Below are 19,380 nucleotides of genomic sequence, written 5' to 3' on the forward strand. Positions count from 1 at the left end.
TGTGATTAGGCATGGCTTTGTTACACATTTCATATTATGTTGATATTGTGACATGTCTCACAACTACATGGGCTGTGGGGGGGTTGAGTCTTGGGGGAAAGACCTTTGTAGCAGCTCAGAACACCTCCCTAGAGAGGGCTGAGTGACAGGATCAAGGTGAGAGGGGAACGAATGGTAAAACAGCAAGAAGAGCCAGGCAAAAAAGTCAAGTCAAGTCAAGTTGGGGGGCATGCACTAGTTCACAACGAAACAACTCGGGATCCAGGTTTGCAACCCCCCAGGCAGACACACGGTCCAGTCCCACCCTCCAGAAATGACCCTCTATCTGTCGCGGCCAGGTGTTATGTGGGCAACCCCTTGGTCTGGTCCAGCCACTCGGGTCCCCAACAATGAGGATCTTATGAGCTGGATCACCCTCGGGGAAATGCACCACATGGCCGTAGTGCCGTGACTGACGCTCCCTCACAATGCAGGTAATGTGCCTCATTTGGGACTCCATGAGCAACCGTTCATTCGCCACAAAGTCAAACCAGCGGTACCCAAGGATTTTCCGGAGAGACACAGTACCAAAGGAGTCCAGTCTTCATCTCAGGTCACTGGTTAGCGTCCATGTCTCACAACCATATAGCAAGACAGGAAGCACCAGGACTCTAAAGACTTGGACCTTCGTCCTTATGCATAGATATCAGGAGCGCCACACATCCCTTTTCAGAGACCTCATGACCCCCCCATGCTCTCCCAATCCGTCTACTGACTTCAATTGAAGAGTCACCAGAGACATGAATGTCACTGCCAAGGTAAGCAAACCTCTCAACAAGGTCAACACTCTCTCTGTAAACAGACACAGTGCTGATGGCTGTGCCCAAGAGGTCATTAAAAGCCTGGATCTTGGTTTTTACCCAGGACACTCGCAAGCCCAGACACTCAGACTCCTCGCTCAGTCTCTCGAGCCTCCATTGACTCCGCGAAGATCACAGCATCGTCATTAAAGTCAAGATCCGTGAACCTTTCTTCACCAACAGATGTCCCACAGCCGCTGGACTCCACGACCTTGCCCAACACCCAGTCCATACAAGCATTGAACAGAGTACGAGCAAGAATACACCCCTGACGAACCCCAGAATCAACTGGGAAAAATGCAGAGGTCCTGCCTCCACTCTGCACAACACTCACAGTACCAGTGTACAGGCCGGCCATGATATCCAGCAACCTTGAGGGGATCCCGCGAATCCTCAGGATGTCCCACAGGGCAGCTTGATCAACTGAGTTGAACGCTTTGCGAAAATCGACAAAGGCTACAAAGAAACTCTGCTGATACTCACGTTTGCGCTCCATGTGAACCCTCAGTTCCAGGATGCGGTTGATGGTAGACTTCTTAGGCGTAAAACCAGACTGTTCCAGTCGCTGGTAGGTGAGCAAGTGATCACGGATCCTATTGAGGACGACCCTAGTAAAGACCTTACCTGGCAACGAGAGCAGTGTTATCCCCCTGTAGTTGCTGCAATCCAGCCGATCACTCTTCCCTTTCCAGTCAGTTGGGAAGATGCCAGTCTCCCAAATGGAAGCAAAGATTGCTTGCAATGCCAGGAGGATAGCTTTACCACCAGCCAGGAGAAGTTCACCCCGATATCACAGATTCCTGCAGGCTTCCCTACCCTCAGCTGATTTACCACCTGTGCAATCTCAGTGAGATTGGGTTGTTCACAGCTAATTGGAGGATCAGCCTCAAGAACCGTAGATCCAGAGATATCCAACGTCCTAGCCAGAGGATCAGTTTTGAACAACTTCTCAAAACAACTGCAGTTGTTGTTCAGTCAAAAAAAAAACAAAAAAAAAAAAACACAGCTGTCCCCATGACCCAGACAAGGAGCGGTAGAGCATCATTTATAGCGCAACACACCAAATAAAAAGCCAGTCGGCATTTTGAAGATTCCCCCAGAAAAGTGGCTCCTGTGTGTTTTATTTGAGAGATCGTCACAGTATCATAGACTACTACCACTACTTCTAGACACATAACCCTGCCCTGCATTGTGGGTTGAATGTTGCTAGGCTACATGGAGTGTTGCATTCATGATTTGTAATACTGTAGGAATTTCTATATGGAATTTCTGAAGCCTCACAAAATCATTTGGCCATGAATCATGATAGAAGACTGAGAAGCAATGAATAAATCTCAGACCCATGTGAACTTCCTTGCTGTGATTACCCCTCATATTTTCATACTGGCTTTCCAGTTCCTTGACTGCAACCTCCACTGTGTTCTCAACATGCAATTTTGGGTCATTACAAACATTGGTGAGAGTTGTGCCTTTGTGATGGATATTCTGAAAGGTAATGCCTGTACTGTGGTACTACTCACTGACTTTTCTAGCTTCTTGTTTTCAGTCTGTCGGAGATCTGCATGTTATCTAGACGCTCCATATTTTCCTGCTGAGCACGTGATTCTAGTAGAGCATCATTTATAGTGGAACACAAAAAATAAAAAGCCAGTCGGCATTTTGAAGATTCCCCCAGAAAAGTGGCTCCTGTGCGTCTTATTTGACAGATCGTCACAGTATCATAGACTACTACCACTACTTCTAGACACATAACCCTGCCCTGCATTGTGGGATGAATGTTGCTAAGCTACATGGAGTGTTGTATTCATGATTTGTATTACCGTAGGAATTTCTATATGGAATTTCTGAAGCCTCACAAAATGTGTTTTTCTCATTTTTTACCTCTGCGTTTCAGCACTACAGACAAACATTACCCTCAAGGAGCCAGTGGTTCTTGAAGAAAAAAATTAAAAGCCAACAGCTTTGATTTAGCTGCCAAACAATCAAATGTATAAAATATTAATCTTTCAGTCTCTTACTTTTTTAACCTCCATGTATGTGTGCCTAATTATTTTCCTTCTCTTGTACAATGCATATTTCCCTAATGCTTTTGTGTGCGTCTTGATCATTGGGGTAACAATGTCATTATAACTTTCAAACTATGTATAGCCATTAAGAACAGTGTATTTTACTCAGGTTCTGAGTCTGTGTCACTAACCATCAGGATATCAGTATCAGAGGGCAATCCAGTATAAACTGGTCTTTTCCCAATGTTTTGACACAAGGCTCAGGAAACTGCTCAAGTGATGGACCTTCTGTGCTGACTGTGACTCTTCCAAGGTTGAGACATTGAGTGAGTTTTGCACTGTTGATTTTATTCTGTTCTTTACTGAAAAGCCATGTTTACACTGAGCTGCTGAAATAAGCAGAACAAGCATGATCTCAACAAGATGAAGAATATTGTGGAAATCTGTGCAGTAAAGCTCTTTTGTCAGTAAAACCTCCCACAAACTGTGGTTAAGACTTGTCTGTGAATTGGCCTTTAATCAGAATTTTTATCAATATCCATTCCATTTGTACAGAATTGACTTGATGTTCATTGTTCAACAAGATTTCTTGATACCAGTTGATTAAAGTGTCAGCCTCATTTTCTCAAAGTGGTTAAATCATTTGGCCATGAATCATGATAGAAGACTGAGAAGCAATGAATAAATCTCAGACCCATGTGAACTTCCTTGCTGTGATTACCCCTCATATTTTCATACTGGCTTTGCAGTTCCTTGACTGTAACCTCCACTGTTTTCTCAACATGCAATTTTAGGTCATTACAAACGTTGGTGAGACTTGTGCCTTTGTGATGGATATTCTGAAAGGTAATGCCTGTACTGCGGTCCTACTCACAGACTTTTCTTGCTTCTTGTTTTCAGTCTGTCGGAGATCTGCATGTTATCCTGAGGCTCCATATTTTCCTGCTGAGCACGTGATTCTAGTCCAGTGTGATGCAGAAACTCCTGCGAATTTCTATTCTTTAATGGTCTGTCTGGTATACCCATGATTGTGAGAACAAAATTGTCAATATTTGCTACAGTTTCTGGCAAAATCAAAGAATTGCACACATTTCTAAAGCTCTGGCTCTAGTTGTGGAAATGAGTTTCCCCACCCTGTGGATGAGACAGAAGGCCACAGTAGACATAAAAATGATAAAGAAGACTTTGTACAACCTTTTAAATATATTTTGAAGAATTTTAGCTAACCAGTGTTCATTTTGTAAACGGCAGGCAGGGGGCACACATTTTTACAGCTGTGCTCCCACTGAGGCAATAAGTGTTCCCTTCCAGTAGATAGGACAAAAGGGCAGAGTAGAAAAAAAGTGCCAAAAGACTTCCTAGATTCTTTTAAATTGATTTAGCTCAATTATAGCTGTCCAACATTTATTTTGTAAACAGAAGAGCATTTCAACAACAAAGGCTCACCTGTGGAAAATTGCTGTCCCCTAAAGTGGATAAGATGGAAAGGAACATTAAAGATGAAATTGATATAGAAGACTGCCTACTGTCTTTTAAAATACATTATGGACAATTTTAGCTATACAGTGCTAACAGCTCACAGGAGCAGGCATTTCCAAAGCAAAGGCTCAGTTATGGAAATGAGAATCCCCTCTGGCGGAATGGGATGCAGGGGCACAGTAGATATGAACGTGCAACAGAAGACTGCCTCATAGGCTTATTAAAGACACTGTGCAGCATTTTAACTACACAATGTTCACAGTTTGATCAGTTTTAATCTGCCATGATCAACTGTGCATGTTATAAACAGGAAAAAGATTTTTATAAGATAATGATGCCTACTGTGAAAATGAAACACCCCCCCCCCCCCCCCATTTTAAAAGGATGGTAATGACAAGTAAAGGATTTCTTTTTTGATAGAACTTAAATTATTTAATTCACACAGTTTTAATCACTCATATGAGAGAAGTGAAACTTGAGCTCTACAACAAAAGCCTTTTATGTGAAAATTGTTTTTTTTCTACCCCCCATCCAAAAAAAAAAAAAATCTACCTGAGTAAATGTTTAAAAGCAAGGGACCACGTATGGTGTGTAAGAGGATTAGTACATTTAATTTAACGATTTGTGTTTAAAATGTCTTTGTACAAAGTTCTTGGGTGTCAAGTAATGAATTATTAATTATAATTATTATTAATTTTTACATAAATCTTACTTTCCATGTTTCTTTGCTGATGAGCTTCTGTTGAAGAATTTATTGGTAACAGAACATATAATGCACACGCCAAAACGACTGAAGTAACAACTAACAAAGTGGCATTTAAGGATACCATTTTAAGAAACTTTACTGTCTGCTGTCAATCACAGAGCACTCCAGTAAAACAACAATAATGTGTAATACACCGGCAGCCTTAAATCACAGACTTTATTACATAGATGTGTGTGAGGAAAAAGCAGGCAGGCGGCATTTTGCACAAAAGTGAAATGGTACACAAAGATGCATGAACACGAGGAGATCCGTGACAATCGCACCTTAGTTTACCTGTGCCAAATCAGATGGGACAACGGAATTCCACCGGGCACAGATATCTATATAACAGGGTACTGTATCTACTTAACGGACAGAAGAAATTCAAATGTTTTGCAGGCCTTCCTTTTGTTTTGATGACTGGTTTCATCATATTCAGCACTTGTTGAAATTCACCATGTGGAATACATGACCATCACGTCTGCTGCATCATGTACTTTGGAATATTTTTGCGCACGTCTCCAAGTCTGACGTAATTTTTGCCTCGAGTTCCTGGAACCCAGCACGGACGTGTGAAGTGTATATTATGTGGCACACGGATATCCAACGGGGAGCCCATATCGACAAATATGTTAACAGCACATGCAGTCAACAATGAAAAAAAATGGTCTTTGGTTTTGCATCCATTACAATATAATTAGTTTAAAGTTTCAATGATTTCATTTGATACTGGAAAACTAAGTAAAGTTATAAACTGAAAAACATATTTTTGGTTTCATTTGGGGCAATTTTAGTTGCAGTCTGAAGCCCTGGTGGGACCATGGGCTGGGCCACTCGGACATTGCTTCCGGACTGCATGTGGCCTGTGGACCACCATTTGAACAGACCGGGTCTAAAGTTTGTAAATTGCTGAAAACTAAACCCACTGATTGTGTTTAGTTTATTTTTTTCTTTTGGCTGTCCATAAACCTATTTTCTGCTGTCTTCTCACAGACACACTTGCTGTTCTTGAGTTATGGATATTCCAGTATCAGCTATTCCTAATCATTGAAATTACATAACTACTTTCTGTGGTTCACTAATCACAGCTCAAGCGATGATTTAAGCCCTGGGCCCTCCTCCCCACTGTTTTTGTGATCTGTCAGAACATGAGAGAATCAATTTTCTGATTTTTCGTAAGGTTTTAGGGCCAGCAGATAACAAAACACTGCATATCAATATTCTCTGACTGCGACATCTTTAGAAATCAACATGTATGTTTGATAATATCAAAGCACCATATGGGAGTTTTTGGAATACAATATTAAAATTGACAATAGTAAGTGTATTGTCTTGGAGCAAGGTACACTGTCTGCTGTACAGATTAAGAATAAAAATTCTTCAAACCTTAAAATTCCCCTATACAGTGATCACCATTTAGCCTACTGACCTGTTTCTGAGCAAAGAAAAAGTTCAAAAAGAGCTAAGACACAGAGAGTGTATTCAAGTCCAAGACCCCATAATGCAAGACAGCAAATGTTAACATAGTATTTGCCAAGGGCAGCATTTTAGGGAGCAAAGTACGTCAAACACAGAAAACACAAAGAAGCCGAAGTAAATCTGTCCATAGAAACTGGCATGTTTACAAGGTTATGTGACATGCCATGGTTTAGAAAACTTGCTACTTCTGCCAACCTTAAGTTTAACACGTGATACATGAGTAAATGCTATGGTGGAACAGTAGAAAAATGAATTGTGTGTAATAGAGAAAGAAGCATTCAGTCATTTGTTGTTTGCTTTATTTAAGTTTTGGTTAGATTGATATGCATGGAAAAGTGCAATTTATTTAGCAAAAATGACCAGAAAGTATAAGCATTTTATTAAAATTGCTACTGTTCAGTATCAGGTTTTGTTTTTACTTTTTTTAATATAGGCTTCTACTAACCTTAAACAAATATTTGATCTAAACCCATTAAGTATACAGTTTTGTCCAATTTTCACACAAATATAAGCTATAAAATACTTCTTTAACCATACCATAATTACTAATAGTAAAACTGAAAGCAATTTATTTATATATAAATAGAAATATTTTGTGAAATAAAAATTAAACTAATTATAAATTATGAAGAAAAAAATAAAATAAGAAGCTTCACTCTTTTGACAGTAATTATAGGATTATATCATTAACTCTACCAAACCTCTGCAAAAAAACTGTGTTATGTGATTCAGATCTGAAAACACTCCTAAATACTCCCTGGACCAGCCATGACAAATATCCAGAATTTGTCCTTATCTCTTTAACTTCCTATATATATGAACTTTAATCATCTACTACAATGCTTTGTTCAGTAGTCTTCAGGTAGAGGGATGGGAAGACATCACCGAGGCCCGCACCTAGGGAGGGACAACCATGACACTTGTCAGGGGCCCGAGCTTGATAGGGGCCCGCCCTTTTTCGAGTTTTTTTTTTTTCTCTCGAAAGGTCCTTTATTATCAAGAAGGGGCGCGTCGACGTCATACAGCGGTCGCCGGTGGGTACGATCTCGGATCTAGCTGCTTTGAGTTTGAACTCCATTTCCGTCATCCGTCGAACCGTGGGAAAATGCAAGACTGAGAGCTTCAGCGGCATTCTCATAAAGGCTGTCCCGTGTCCGTCATCAAGATAACATACGCAAGTTGGAATGAGTACTGGTGGTGGTGCGGCAATGTTTATGTTTAGTCTCCACCTTTTGTCTTCATGAATCGCGGAAGTTATTCATTCAATGCTGGACAGTCACACTCGCAGTCGTGTGAGTATTAAGAGTTAGGGCCTACTGTTCCATGCACGCTTAGAGTTAGACTTTACAAAAGCTTATAATTTGGCATTATTTCATTATTATGTGAACAGTGAAGAGAAGCTCCTATCTGCGTTAATTTTGTATTTGGACTTTTGGTCTTAACAGCGGCTGTCATCAGACTCACTCAGCAGTCAGAGACAGGTACGTGCGCTATTGTACAATACATGCATTGTAATTTAATTTTGTTTAGTTCACCAGTCCAGTAACACGGACATGATATAAACTGAACTAGTGTGTTTTGTTTACAATATATTTCTAATACCACCATCGCTTATCGTTATTTTACATATCCGAGACCTGCAGAATTTTGATTGCCAAATACCCAAGTGATCTGACTACTGACTTGAAAGGAGAGTTGCTTCACATCAAAAATGTGTATGATGCGACTTTCAAAGATTGTGGTAACAGTTGTCTTGATTTACTAAACTAAATATTTGAGCTTGGACTTGAAGGCATATATCCAGAACTATGCGTAGCATTGAGGATATTTTGTTGTCTCCCTGTCTCTGTGGCACAAGGGGAAAGATCATTCAGCAAACTTGCAATTATAAATAATCATTTGCGGTCGACTATGGCCCAGCAGAGGCTGAATGGTCTCGCAACGTTATCCACTGAACATGAACTTGCAAATACCATAAGCTTTGATAAAGTCATTGATGATTTTTCAAATATTAAAATTAGAAAATGGTCAGCAAAGCGTTAAGGGATTAACCCACCAGCCAGTAACTGCTGATTACCATGATGTTTACACAATATGGAGAGATATTTTATATTCAGAATGAGTTTTTCAGAATAAACTATTCCTAGTTAACCATTGACTTTCAAAACCCTTCGTCAAAAACCAGGTTTTCGAAATTAAGTGGCGTTTTAAAATATACGAACATATTTGAAACACGAAAGGGGCCCGAACTCTGTCAGCTGCCTGGGGCCCAGAATTTCCTAGGTGCGGGCCTGCATCACCTATTAAACTTTGTCATTTCATTAAGCACTAACTTTAATTGTCATTATCGACCAGTCATGTGTTTTTAATTCACATATTCTCACTTACAAAGCCCTAAATTCAGTTTTACAATATAATAGCAGATACTCCTATTTGTTTAATGTTTTTGCTGCATCTTAATTGATGTAGTTTTAAAATGCAGCATGGAATTTAAAGCTCAAAACTTATCATTTCCTTATTGCAATAATAAATCAAAGTCAGCATCCTAAACATACAAGAAAAAACTTTTATTTAATAGTAAAATGTAATAAAATAGCAACATTTTTGGGTAATAAAGCCCTAAATAATTGCACTATTATTAATAGCAGAAAATGTAAAACAGATTTACCTGAAAAACTGTAAGTAGGGACTGTGGGAAATTATCAAATGTGCTTCTTTTTGTGTCCATTTCATCAAAGTTGAATTTGCCTCCAAAGAGCTGCATTCCAAGGAGTGAGAAGATGATGATGAAGAGAAATAACAAAAGGAGGAGAGAGGCAATAGAGCGCACTGAATTCAGCAAAGATGCCACAAGATTGCTCAGTGAATTCCAGTATCTAAAAAGGGAAACATTTTAAATTAATAGATTATTTCTTTATTATGTATCTAATGTTGGCAAGCAATTCTTAAGTACTAATACAGCTATACCACATATAATATTGCTTTAGTATATACAATTGCTGTATATAAAATGTATGTTAAAGTGTATTTTATGCTTTCACTGCTGGGGTAGTGCTGACCTCTTGCTGTCTAAAGGGCATCAAATTGTTTCTTGAACTTTATACTGACTTGCTCTTTCTTTGCATGATTGCTGCTGTAACTTCTGCAGTTGCTCTTGGTATTGATAACGTTTTCATATATACAGGTATATCTATCTATATAGCCTTATATTTTATTTAATTGCTTGTCAGGAAGAAAACCAAGACAAATCATTTGTCTGTCTGTCTCACAACAGTGTTATACACACATATCCACAATTATTTAGGCTACCTCCTATTTTAGGGATGCCATCTAACATTAACACGTGTACCTTTTGTTACCTGGAGAAAACCTACAAAGATACATGGAGAATATGAACAGTCAGCGACACAAAAGAAAATAGAACCAAGCTCTTTGTATTTGTATCACTAGCCACTGTGCTGCTCCAGGGTCTATGTAAAATAAAATAAGCATTTTGTATGTAATGTAATTATGCATTCAAGTTTTGATCATTTTTTACCTATATCGTTTAATACCATTATATCCATCCATTTTCCAACCCGCTGAACCCGAACACAGGGTCATGCTGGAGCCAATCCCAGCCAACACAGGGCACAAGGCAGGAACCAATCCCAGGCAGGGTGCCAACCCAACGCAGGACACACACAAACACACCCACACACCAAGCACACACTAGGGCCAATTTAGGATTGCCAATCCACCTAATCTGCATGTCTTTGGACTGTGGGAGGAAACCGGAGCGCCCGGAGGAAACACACGCAGACACGGGGAGAACATGCAAACTCCACACAGGGAGGACCCAGGAAGCAAACCCGGGTCTCCTAACTGCGAGGCAGCAGTGCTACCACTGCACCACCATGCCGCCCATACCATTATATACATTTTGCAAATGTTTTTTCACTAAAGAATTAACTTTGAGCTTGGAATAATCCCATATTAGTTGCACATTATGATTCCGCAAGCTAGCAAGACAGATAAGCTTTTTTGCTTAGTATTAATCTCATGGTAGTTGCTATATGTTTACATATATTGACTGTATGAAACAAGCATTCTTTCAGCAACCTTACAAAATCTCATGGTTATGATAAGTTTACAAGTATTTAGTTTTGAATAACTACTCAAAGAATTTTTCGGTGCCTGCAGAAGGTATAGTTTACCATCCCAAACTCAAGTCTGGTCTCTTATTGCTCTTTGATGGTGTGGTGGAACAATATGTTGCATATCATTTTATAAATATTTTACATGTATTTGCAGAGTTAGCATTTTGCTGGTTAACATGTTTAAAGAGCAAGGGAAATGGACAACCCACTTTTTCGCTTCTCCACAAACTTTAGGAATGCTGTTTTTTATCAATGAATTGCTGGCCACCTGTGTGGGCTTGCGATTGTGCGGGTTGGCTCCTTGCTCCCTCTTCAATAATGGGAGCCTCTTGAACCTGACACTGTTGATAATGTAACTGGATGAGCTAAGCTGATGAGGATAAAACACCAAACAAAGGGATGGTGAAAAGTGCTAGTACTTTTGTTAAAACAAATCAAAATCCAAGTGGTGTCCAAAGTGCAGTGCTCAAAAAACATAGTTAATAAATAAATAATCCATAAAAACATCAAGGTACTGGTGGAGGTCAAAATGATCCAATAAATAATCCAATAAAAATGATGTTAAAACATTGCAGGAGTCTTCTTTAAAATTCTCATCCCTGGTGCTTCCCTTTAAAACTGACGCCTCTCTGGCTTATCCTATTGAAACCTCGCAGCCTGGAGAGACGTTGACCAACAGGCACTGACATCCATCAAAACTTGGCCCGTATCCCCCACTGGCTGCTCAGCAGAAGTGAGCCTCATACCCCCTTTCTGAGTGCTGGCCATGCTCTACCTCCTGGAGCACCATTCCTGCCCACCTGCTTCCACACTAAGCACTGCTTGCTGCTGCTCCTGCCTTCTCTCTGTCCTTTAACCTCCGCTCTTCTTTTCCCCCCATTTTCTCTATCCTTTGTTCCCTCTCTCCTCTCTTTCTTACGCTCCCCTTTATAGGCTGGGTGAGCGGTTGCAGATGTAATTGCCTGGTTACCGCCCTGGGCTAATAAAAAGGAAATCAGACTGCCCGCAAGTGCTGGCAAGGCAACACATGGACAGCTGACCGCCTTGCACCAACCCAGAGATGGAGCGTCTTCCCAGCAGATCGCTCGCCACCTGTTCCTACTCCCCAGCACAAGCACATTCATCATTTATTTTATTAATTTAAAATGGCTGCTCTTTTTGAGCCGTGGACCTGCTATACCACAGGGCTAATTTTATTACTTTATGACTTGCATTCCGCTTAAAGGATACAGACAAGAAACAAAATTATTTGAGGTGGGGGGTGGCTGTGCCTGAGCTACTACATTGGTGAATGGCATGAGAAGGTGTATGTATCAGGAGCTACACAAAGACATAAAGAGAGAGCTTGCAAAGGCATGCACTCTGTCTGCCATGTTGCATATTGACGAAAGATGACCAGATGATGACCTGAAGAGATCAGGCTGACTAACTAATAACTACAAGTCTGTGTGCCACCTGAAACTACACATCACCATTTAAACAGGTTGTATGGTTGCCAATATTCAAATGTACTTTGCATATTGTTATTATTTATGAATATTACCAATAATACATTGTTTTATGTGTAACTTAACTCCTGCTTGTTTTTTACTACACCTAATTGCCTATAGATATAGAAGGGAAGGTGGGGATAAGTTATATATTATAATACCTTATAAACAGTGGTAACTTGGGGAGATTAGGCATTCTGACAAAGGCTACTTATTAATAATACAATAGGGGAAAGCAGAGCAATATATTACTCTACCAAGATAAAACACATGGTATTACTGAGATCAAACAGTGCAAGTATGAGTACACCATTTCAAAGTTGCCTACAGGATTTACACAAAAATTTGCACTAAGACCAACAAAACTATTATAAAGAGAGCATTTTAAACAGACACTTACCCTTAATGTAAACAGGATACGAATACAAAGGGAACAGAATACTAATCATAACTGAATTGCAGCGTAGGAACATTATAGTCTGGATGAACATAAACTTCTGTGCTGTAAGGTGAATTGTGCAGCATACGACCAAAAACAAAAATCTAACATATTATTCTATAGTGTAAAAATCCAAACTATATCATTTACAAGGTCTGTTATATATTGCACAAACATACAAAAAAAAAACCAAACCTATAACATTTTTAAACAAATTATAAAACTTTAATTTCTGTCCAATATTGCACAAATATATCAGAAAAAAATCAAATAACTAAAATTCTACTGAGGAAACTTCAAGTTGTGTGACAGAAACACAAGTCTGTCCACAGCATATGGCTTCAGAGCAGCACAATTACAAGGTAAAAAATTTCTTCTGGTGCTGAAAGCCCTCTCAGAAGGGCTGCTTGTGGCAGGGGTTCACAGGTACTTTTTCTGTACATTTCTCCAATTTTCCACTCAAGTAGATTCATATTACTGTCTACCTCAGGTATCATCAAGTAGGTCTAGTTTGCAGATTGCCATCTTTTAAGCAACAAGTATTTTGAAAGCCAAACTACCTGCACACAAATGAGGATGATAAACATCTTGCAATAAAATTTAATAACGTGCATTGCAGGACTGTTTATGCCCTGGTGCTCTTTGCCAACTTAGTTTTAGGCAGCTACTCTAGCTTCACTTGTGGTACGCTGACCATGCACACTTGCGCAGTAGTCTATCCTGTTAGGTTAAATGAGGCAGCGAATGCATGGACTTTCAAGGCGTGTTTTTGATTGTTTTTTGCAAAGCGAGTAGCATACTTGATAATTTCAGCTCGCACACTGTTAAAACAACACTTAAGATATTATTGTAGAAGACACGTATCAGACACTCCTAGTACACAGTACTCCAGATGAAACCTCACCAGTACGTTATAAAACTTGAACATAACCTCCTTGGATTTGTACTCTACACATCATGATATATAACCTAACATTCAGTTAGCCTTCTTAATGGCTTCTGAACACTATCAGCAGTTGATAGCATTGGGTGTACTTTCGATTTTCAGACCTCCTGCTGTTTATTGAAACCTAACATTTTTACTTCCTACACGCTATGCTTTACATCTACTTACATTAAATTTCATCTGCCACAAATCTGCCCAAACTGTATGCTGTCCAAGTCCCTCTGTAATGATTCAACAGATTCTAGATTATCTGCCAATCCACTAGCTTGGTAGCATCTGCATACTTGACCAGCATGTTACTTATATTCCAATCCAAATCATTTGTATATATTAAAAATAACAGCAGTTCTAGCACTGACCCCTGAGGAACACTTCTCTTAACATCAGCCAATTCTGATGAGGTTCCTCGCACCATCACCCTCTGCACCCATCTACAAATATCACCCTGAACTCCCACTTCTTTTAGTTTGATGCCCAACCTCTCATGTGGCACCTTATCGAATACATTCTGAAAGTCACGATAAATAATATCATATGCTCCACTTTGATAAAATCCTTTTGTTGCTTCCTCCTAGAATTTCAGCATGTTGGTAAAACATGACCTCCCTCTTCTGGACCCATGCTGACTGTTCAATAAAACTCCTGTTCTTGCAATGTATTGCTCAATCTTATCCTTAATAATTCCATCCATTAATTTAACAGTGGTGCATACTAAGGTTGTTGGCCTGTAGTTGGTTGAATCTGCCCAGTCACCTTTTTTATATAACAGAATAATATTTGCTATTTTCCAGTCCTTCAGAATTTCCCCATTGCGCAGTGACTTTCTAAAAATATGCGTCAAGGAAAATTGTGAGCGTACAGCATCTCCTATTTCACTGTATTTTTTAATTCCCTTTACTAGTCCCAATGAATTTCACCTCATTCTTGACTGTTATTTTACTACTAAAATACTGAAAGAATCTCTTTGGGTCATCTTTCTCCTCATCTGCCATCTTCTTCTCTAACTGCTTTTTAGCCTCCCTGATATCCTTCTTGACGGTTTCCTCTCACGGTCTCATACACCCTATAATTCACATTAATTAGTTTTATATACACCTTATACAGCTGTTTTTTTTTCCTTTGCAGCTTCGTTTTCAACTCTTTATGAACCATTGCAGAGTGTTTTTAAATTTCCTACTAATTCCAAATTTAGCTATGTACCTGTCCTGCATTATATGTAAAACATTTTCAAACCTGTTCCACTGCTCTTCAACTGTCTCATCCCTTAAAAGCTTTTCCCAGTCTATCCTCCTTAGACTTTGCTGCATCTGCTTAAAATGTGTCCTACCAATGTTAAATTTAACAGTTTTAATCTTATCTGCACTCTTCCAAAACTCTGAGAACTGTATATATAATGATTAATTGACCCTAATTGGTTTTAATCACCTTTAGTCCCTCAATTCAATCCTGAATATTACAAAAAACTAAATCCAGAAAGGCTTCACCCAGTGCTGGTGCTTTAACATCTTCTTCTTCTTTCGGCCGCTCCCGCTAGTAGTTGCCACAGCGAATCATCTTCTTCCATATCATTTTGTCCTCTGCATCTTGTTCTGTTACACCCATCACCTGCATGTCCTCTCTCACCACATCCATAAAACCTTCGCCTTCCTCTTTTCCTCTTCCCTGGGCAGCTCTATCCTTAGCATCCTTTTCCCAATATACCCAGCATCTCTCCTCTGCACATGTCCAAACCAACACAATCTCGCCTTTCTGACTTTGTCTCCCAACCGTCCAACCTGAGCTGACCCTCTAATGTACTCATTTCTAATCCTATCCATCCTCGTCATACCCAATGCAAATCTTTGCATCTTTAACTCTGCCACCTCCAGCTCTGTCTCCTGTTTTCTGGTCAGTGCCACCGTCTCCAACCCATATAACATGATCTCACTACCGTCCTGTAGACTTTCCCTTTCACTCTTGCTAATACCAGTCTGTCACAAATCACTCCTGACACTTTTTTCCACCCATTCCACCCTGCACTCTCTTTTTCACCTCTCTTCGACAATCCCCATTACTTTGTACTGTTGATCCCAAGTATTTAAACTCATCCACCTTCGCCAACTCTACGCCCTGCATCCTCACCATTCCACTGACCTCCCTCTCATTTACACACATGTATTCTGTCTTGTTCCTACTGACCTTCATTCCTCTCCCCTCTAGAGCATATCTCCACCTCTCCAGGGTCTTCTCAACCTGCTCCCTACTATCGCTACAGATCACAATGTCATCAGCAAACATCATAGTCCACGGGGACTCCTGTCTAATCTCGTCTGTCAACTTGTCCATCACCATTGCAAATAAGAAAGGGCTCAGAGCTGACCCCTGATGTAATCCCACCTCCACCTTGAATGCATCCATCGCTCCTACCGCAGACCTCACCATGGTCACACTTCCCTCGTACATATCCTGTACAACTCTTACGTACTTCTCTGCAAACTCCCGACTTCCTCATACAATACCACAGCTCCTGTCGAGGCACCCTGTCATATGCTTTCTCCAGGTCCACGAAGATGCAATGCAGCTCCTTCTGGCCTTCTCTGAACTTCTCTATGAACATCCTCAGAGCAAACATTGCATCTGTGGTGCTCTTTCTTGGCATGAAACCATACTGCTGCTCACTAATCATCACCTCACGTCTTAACCTAGCTTCCACTACTCTTTCCCATAACTTCATGCTGTGGCTCATCAATTTTATTCCCCTGTAGTTACTGCAGTCCTGCACATCCCTCTTATTCTTAAATATCAGCACCAGTACATGTCTTCTTCACTCCTCAGGCATCCTCTCACTTTCCAAGATTCCATTAAACAATCTGGTTAAAAACTCCACTGCCTAAACACTCCTAAACACCTCCATGCTTCCACAGGTATGTCATCTGGACCAACAGCCTTTCCATTATTCATCTTCTTTATAGATGTCCTTACTTCCTCCTTGCTAATCTGTTGCACTTCTTGATTCACTATCTCCACATCATCCAACCTCTTCTCTCTCTCGTTCTCTTCATTCATCAGCCTCTCAAAGTACTCTTTCCATCTGCTCAACACACTCTCCTCGCTTGTGAGTACGTTTCCATCTTTATCCTTTATCACCCTAACCTGCTGCACTTCTTTCCCAGCTCGGTCCCTCTGTCTAGCCAATCGGTACAGGTCCTTTTCTCCCTCCTTAGTGTCCGACCTCTCATACAACTCATCATACACCTTTTCCTTAGCCTTCGCCACCTCTCTCTTCACTTTGCGCCTTATCTGCTTGTACTCTTGTCTACTTTCTGCATCTCCCTGACTATCCCATTTCTATCCCATTTCTGTCCTCTGACCTTCTTCATTCCTCTCCTTGACACCATACCTACCCATCACCTCCTCATCTCCTCTGTTCCCTTCACCAACATGTCCACTGAAATCCACTCCAATCACCACTTTCTGTCCCTTGGGTACACTGTTCATCACTTCATCCAACTCACTCCAAAAATCTTCTTTCTCACACATTGCACACCCAACTTGCGGTGCATATGCACTAACAACATTCATCATCACACCTCCAATTTCCAGCTTCATAATCATTACTCTGCCTGACACTCTTTTCACCTCCAAAACACTCTTGACATACTGTTCCTTCAGAATAACTCCTACCCCATTTCTCCTCCCATCCACACCATGATAGAACAATTTGAATCCACCTCCAATCCAAATGGCCTTACTCCCCTTCCATTTAGTCTCTTGCACGCACAATATATCATCCTTCCTTCTCTCCATCATATCTGCCAACTGTCTCCCCTTACCAGTCATACTGCTAACATTCAAAGTTCCTACCCTCAGTTCCACTCTCTTTATTTTTCTCCTATCCTCCTGCCTCCGGACACGTCTCCCCCCTCTTCTTCTCCTTCGGCCAACAGTAGCCCAATTTCCGCCAGCACCCTGTTGGCTAACAGTAGTGGTGGCGGTCATTGTTAACCCGGGGCTCGACCGATCCAGTATAGAAATTTGTATTGTTGTCCGCATATTGATTTGGCAAAATTTTACACCGGATGCCCTTCCTGACCTAACCCTCCCCATTTATCCGGGCTTGGGACCGGCACGAAGAAACACACTGGTTTGTGCATCCCCTGTGGCTGGGTTGTTGGTGCTTTAACATAATGTGATAAAATAGTCACTTTTTACTTCTAGAAACACATGCTCTTGTACTCCACTATTTGTAAGATTATCCCAATTAATTTAATATTTGGGTAGTTAAAGTCCCCCATGACTATAATATACCCCTGTAAATTTGGCTTTTTAATATTAACAAAACAATGTGCATTGAAATTACTGTCTGCATTGGATGGTCTATAACACATTCTAAAATAAGGTCTCTATCCCTAATGCTTTCAGACTAAGTCACCTGTCCTCATTAAGATGGAGCTCATTTTTCAGCTGAAGATGACTTGCTTCTTAAATCCTGTTTGATATAAACATCATCCACATCTCCTTTTCTGTTCTGTATATCCATCCTAAAAATGAGTATGCCTCTATGTTATACTTATCCCCATCTTTGTTATTTATCCAGGTTTCTGTCACAGCTATAATATTATAATTATGTTCTGATACATACAACTCCAACTCACTTGTTTTATTTTTGATACTTCTAGCCATTAAGGCAAATTTTTTTTTTAATGTGTTACTCATTTTAACTTTTGTTTTTAAACATTAGCTTAGAATTTACATTACTATACATTTTTATTTTTACACTGCTGTTTGTTCCCTGAACACCCTGAAACCCCCCCCCCCCCCCCCCCCCCCAATACATACCCTACTTTAAACAATCTTCAATTAACTACTCATACACCTCCTCATCACATTGGTACACCCTCTGGCTACACCCTTCTAATCAACACCAAGATTTGAGCCACACATTAAGCCTTCTAATCTCCTTAATCTTACCTGGACTGGCGAGGAACACAGTCAGACGTTTTGCAGTTTTGCTCCTCAGCCTGGCATCTAACTCTTTAAATTTGGATCACAAAAATGATAGACTACACTTATGAATGCCATTTATTCCAACATGGACAATGACCACTGGATCCACCCCACTCCGGCCAAGAGGTCTCCCACCAGTGCACCCAGAAGGCAACACACCATGTTAAGACTCTCCGTCTCTGGAGCATACCAGCACTTTAATCCCCCTAAAGATTGAGTCCCCAACTATCAATTACCTCTCTCTTTCTAGAAACTGGTTTTGAGGTGGCCTATTGGGGCTCCTCATGGCTGCTTACCACCTCAGAATCTTCAGAGACACCATCCAGCATCACAAGGACATGAAAACGGTTTGACTCTCCCAGTACTGGGGTTGATGTCCTCAGACAGAGTGCACCCTTTACCTTGTGCCTTGTGACCGTGACCCACCTATCTCAACCTGTCAGGTCTGGAATGTACTCCTGCCGAGCTTCCAACTTCTCCGTGCGGACCACGTCATGGAGCTCTCGGGGAAAACGAAAGGAGGCGGAATCTGTTTCTACATAAACGAAGGTTGGTGTACAGATGTCACAGTACTAATCAAAACATGCAGCCCTCACTTAGAGTCTTTTTTCATTGACTGTAAACCGTTCTATTCACCGCGGGAGTTTTCCTCGTTTATTCTGGTTGGTGTTTACATCCCACCTCAGGCCTGTGTTAGTGAAGCATTACAATACCTGGCTGACCAGATAACTAACATGGAGCACAAACACCCGGACTCCCTGCTCATTGTTCTTGGTGATTTTAACAGAGCAAACCTCAGGCAAGAACTGCCAAAATTCAGTCAGCATATTAA

General features: G+C 40.6%; 1 protein-coding gene across 8 annotated transcripts in view; it reads right to left on the reverse strand.

Annotated features, from left to right (window-relative positions):
- cacna1c (calcium channel, voltage-dependent, L type, alpha 1C subunit) overlaps positions 1–19,380 on the reverse strand; it is a 1,063,887-nt gene that overhangs the window by 268,247 nt on the left and 776,260 nt on the right. For all 8 annotated transcript variants that reach the window (XM_051921415.1, XM_051921414.1, XM_051921413.1 and 5 more), the window contains one exon: positions 9,217–9,424. In XM_051921415.1, the coding sequence (XP_051777375.1) occupies positions 9,217–9,424 (208 nt within the window). The remainder of the gene's footprint in view (positions 1–9,216; positions 9,425–19,380) is intronic.

The sequence above is a fragment of the Erpetoichthys calabaricus genome, chromosome 18, assembly GCF_900747795.2.
Source record: "Erpetoichthys calabaricus chromosome 18, fErpCal1.3, whole genome shotgun sequence".
Classification (NCBI taxonomy): Eukaryota; Metazoa; Chordata; class Cladistia; order Polypteriformes; family Polypteridae; genus Erpetoichthys; species Erpetoichthys calabaricus.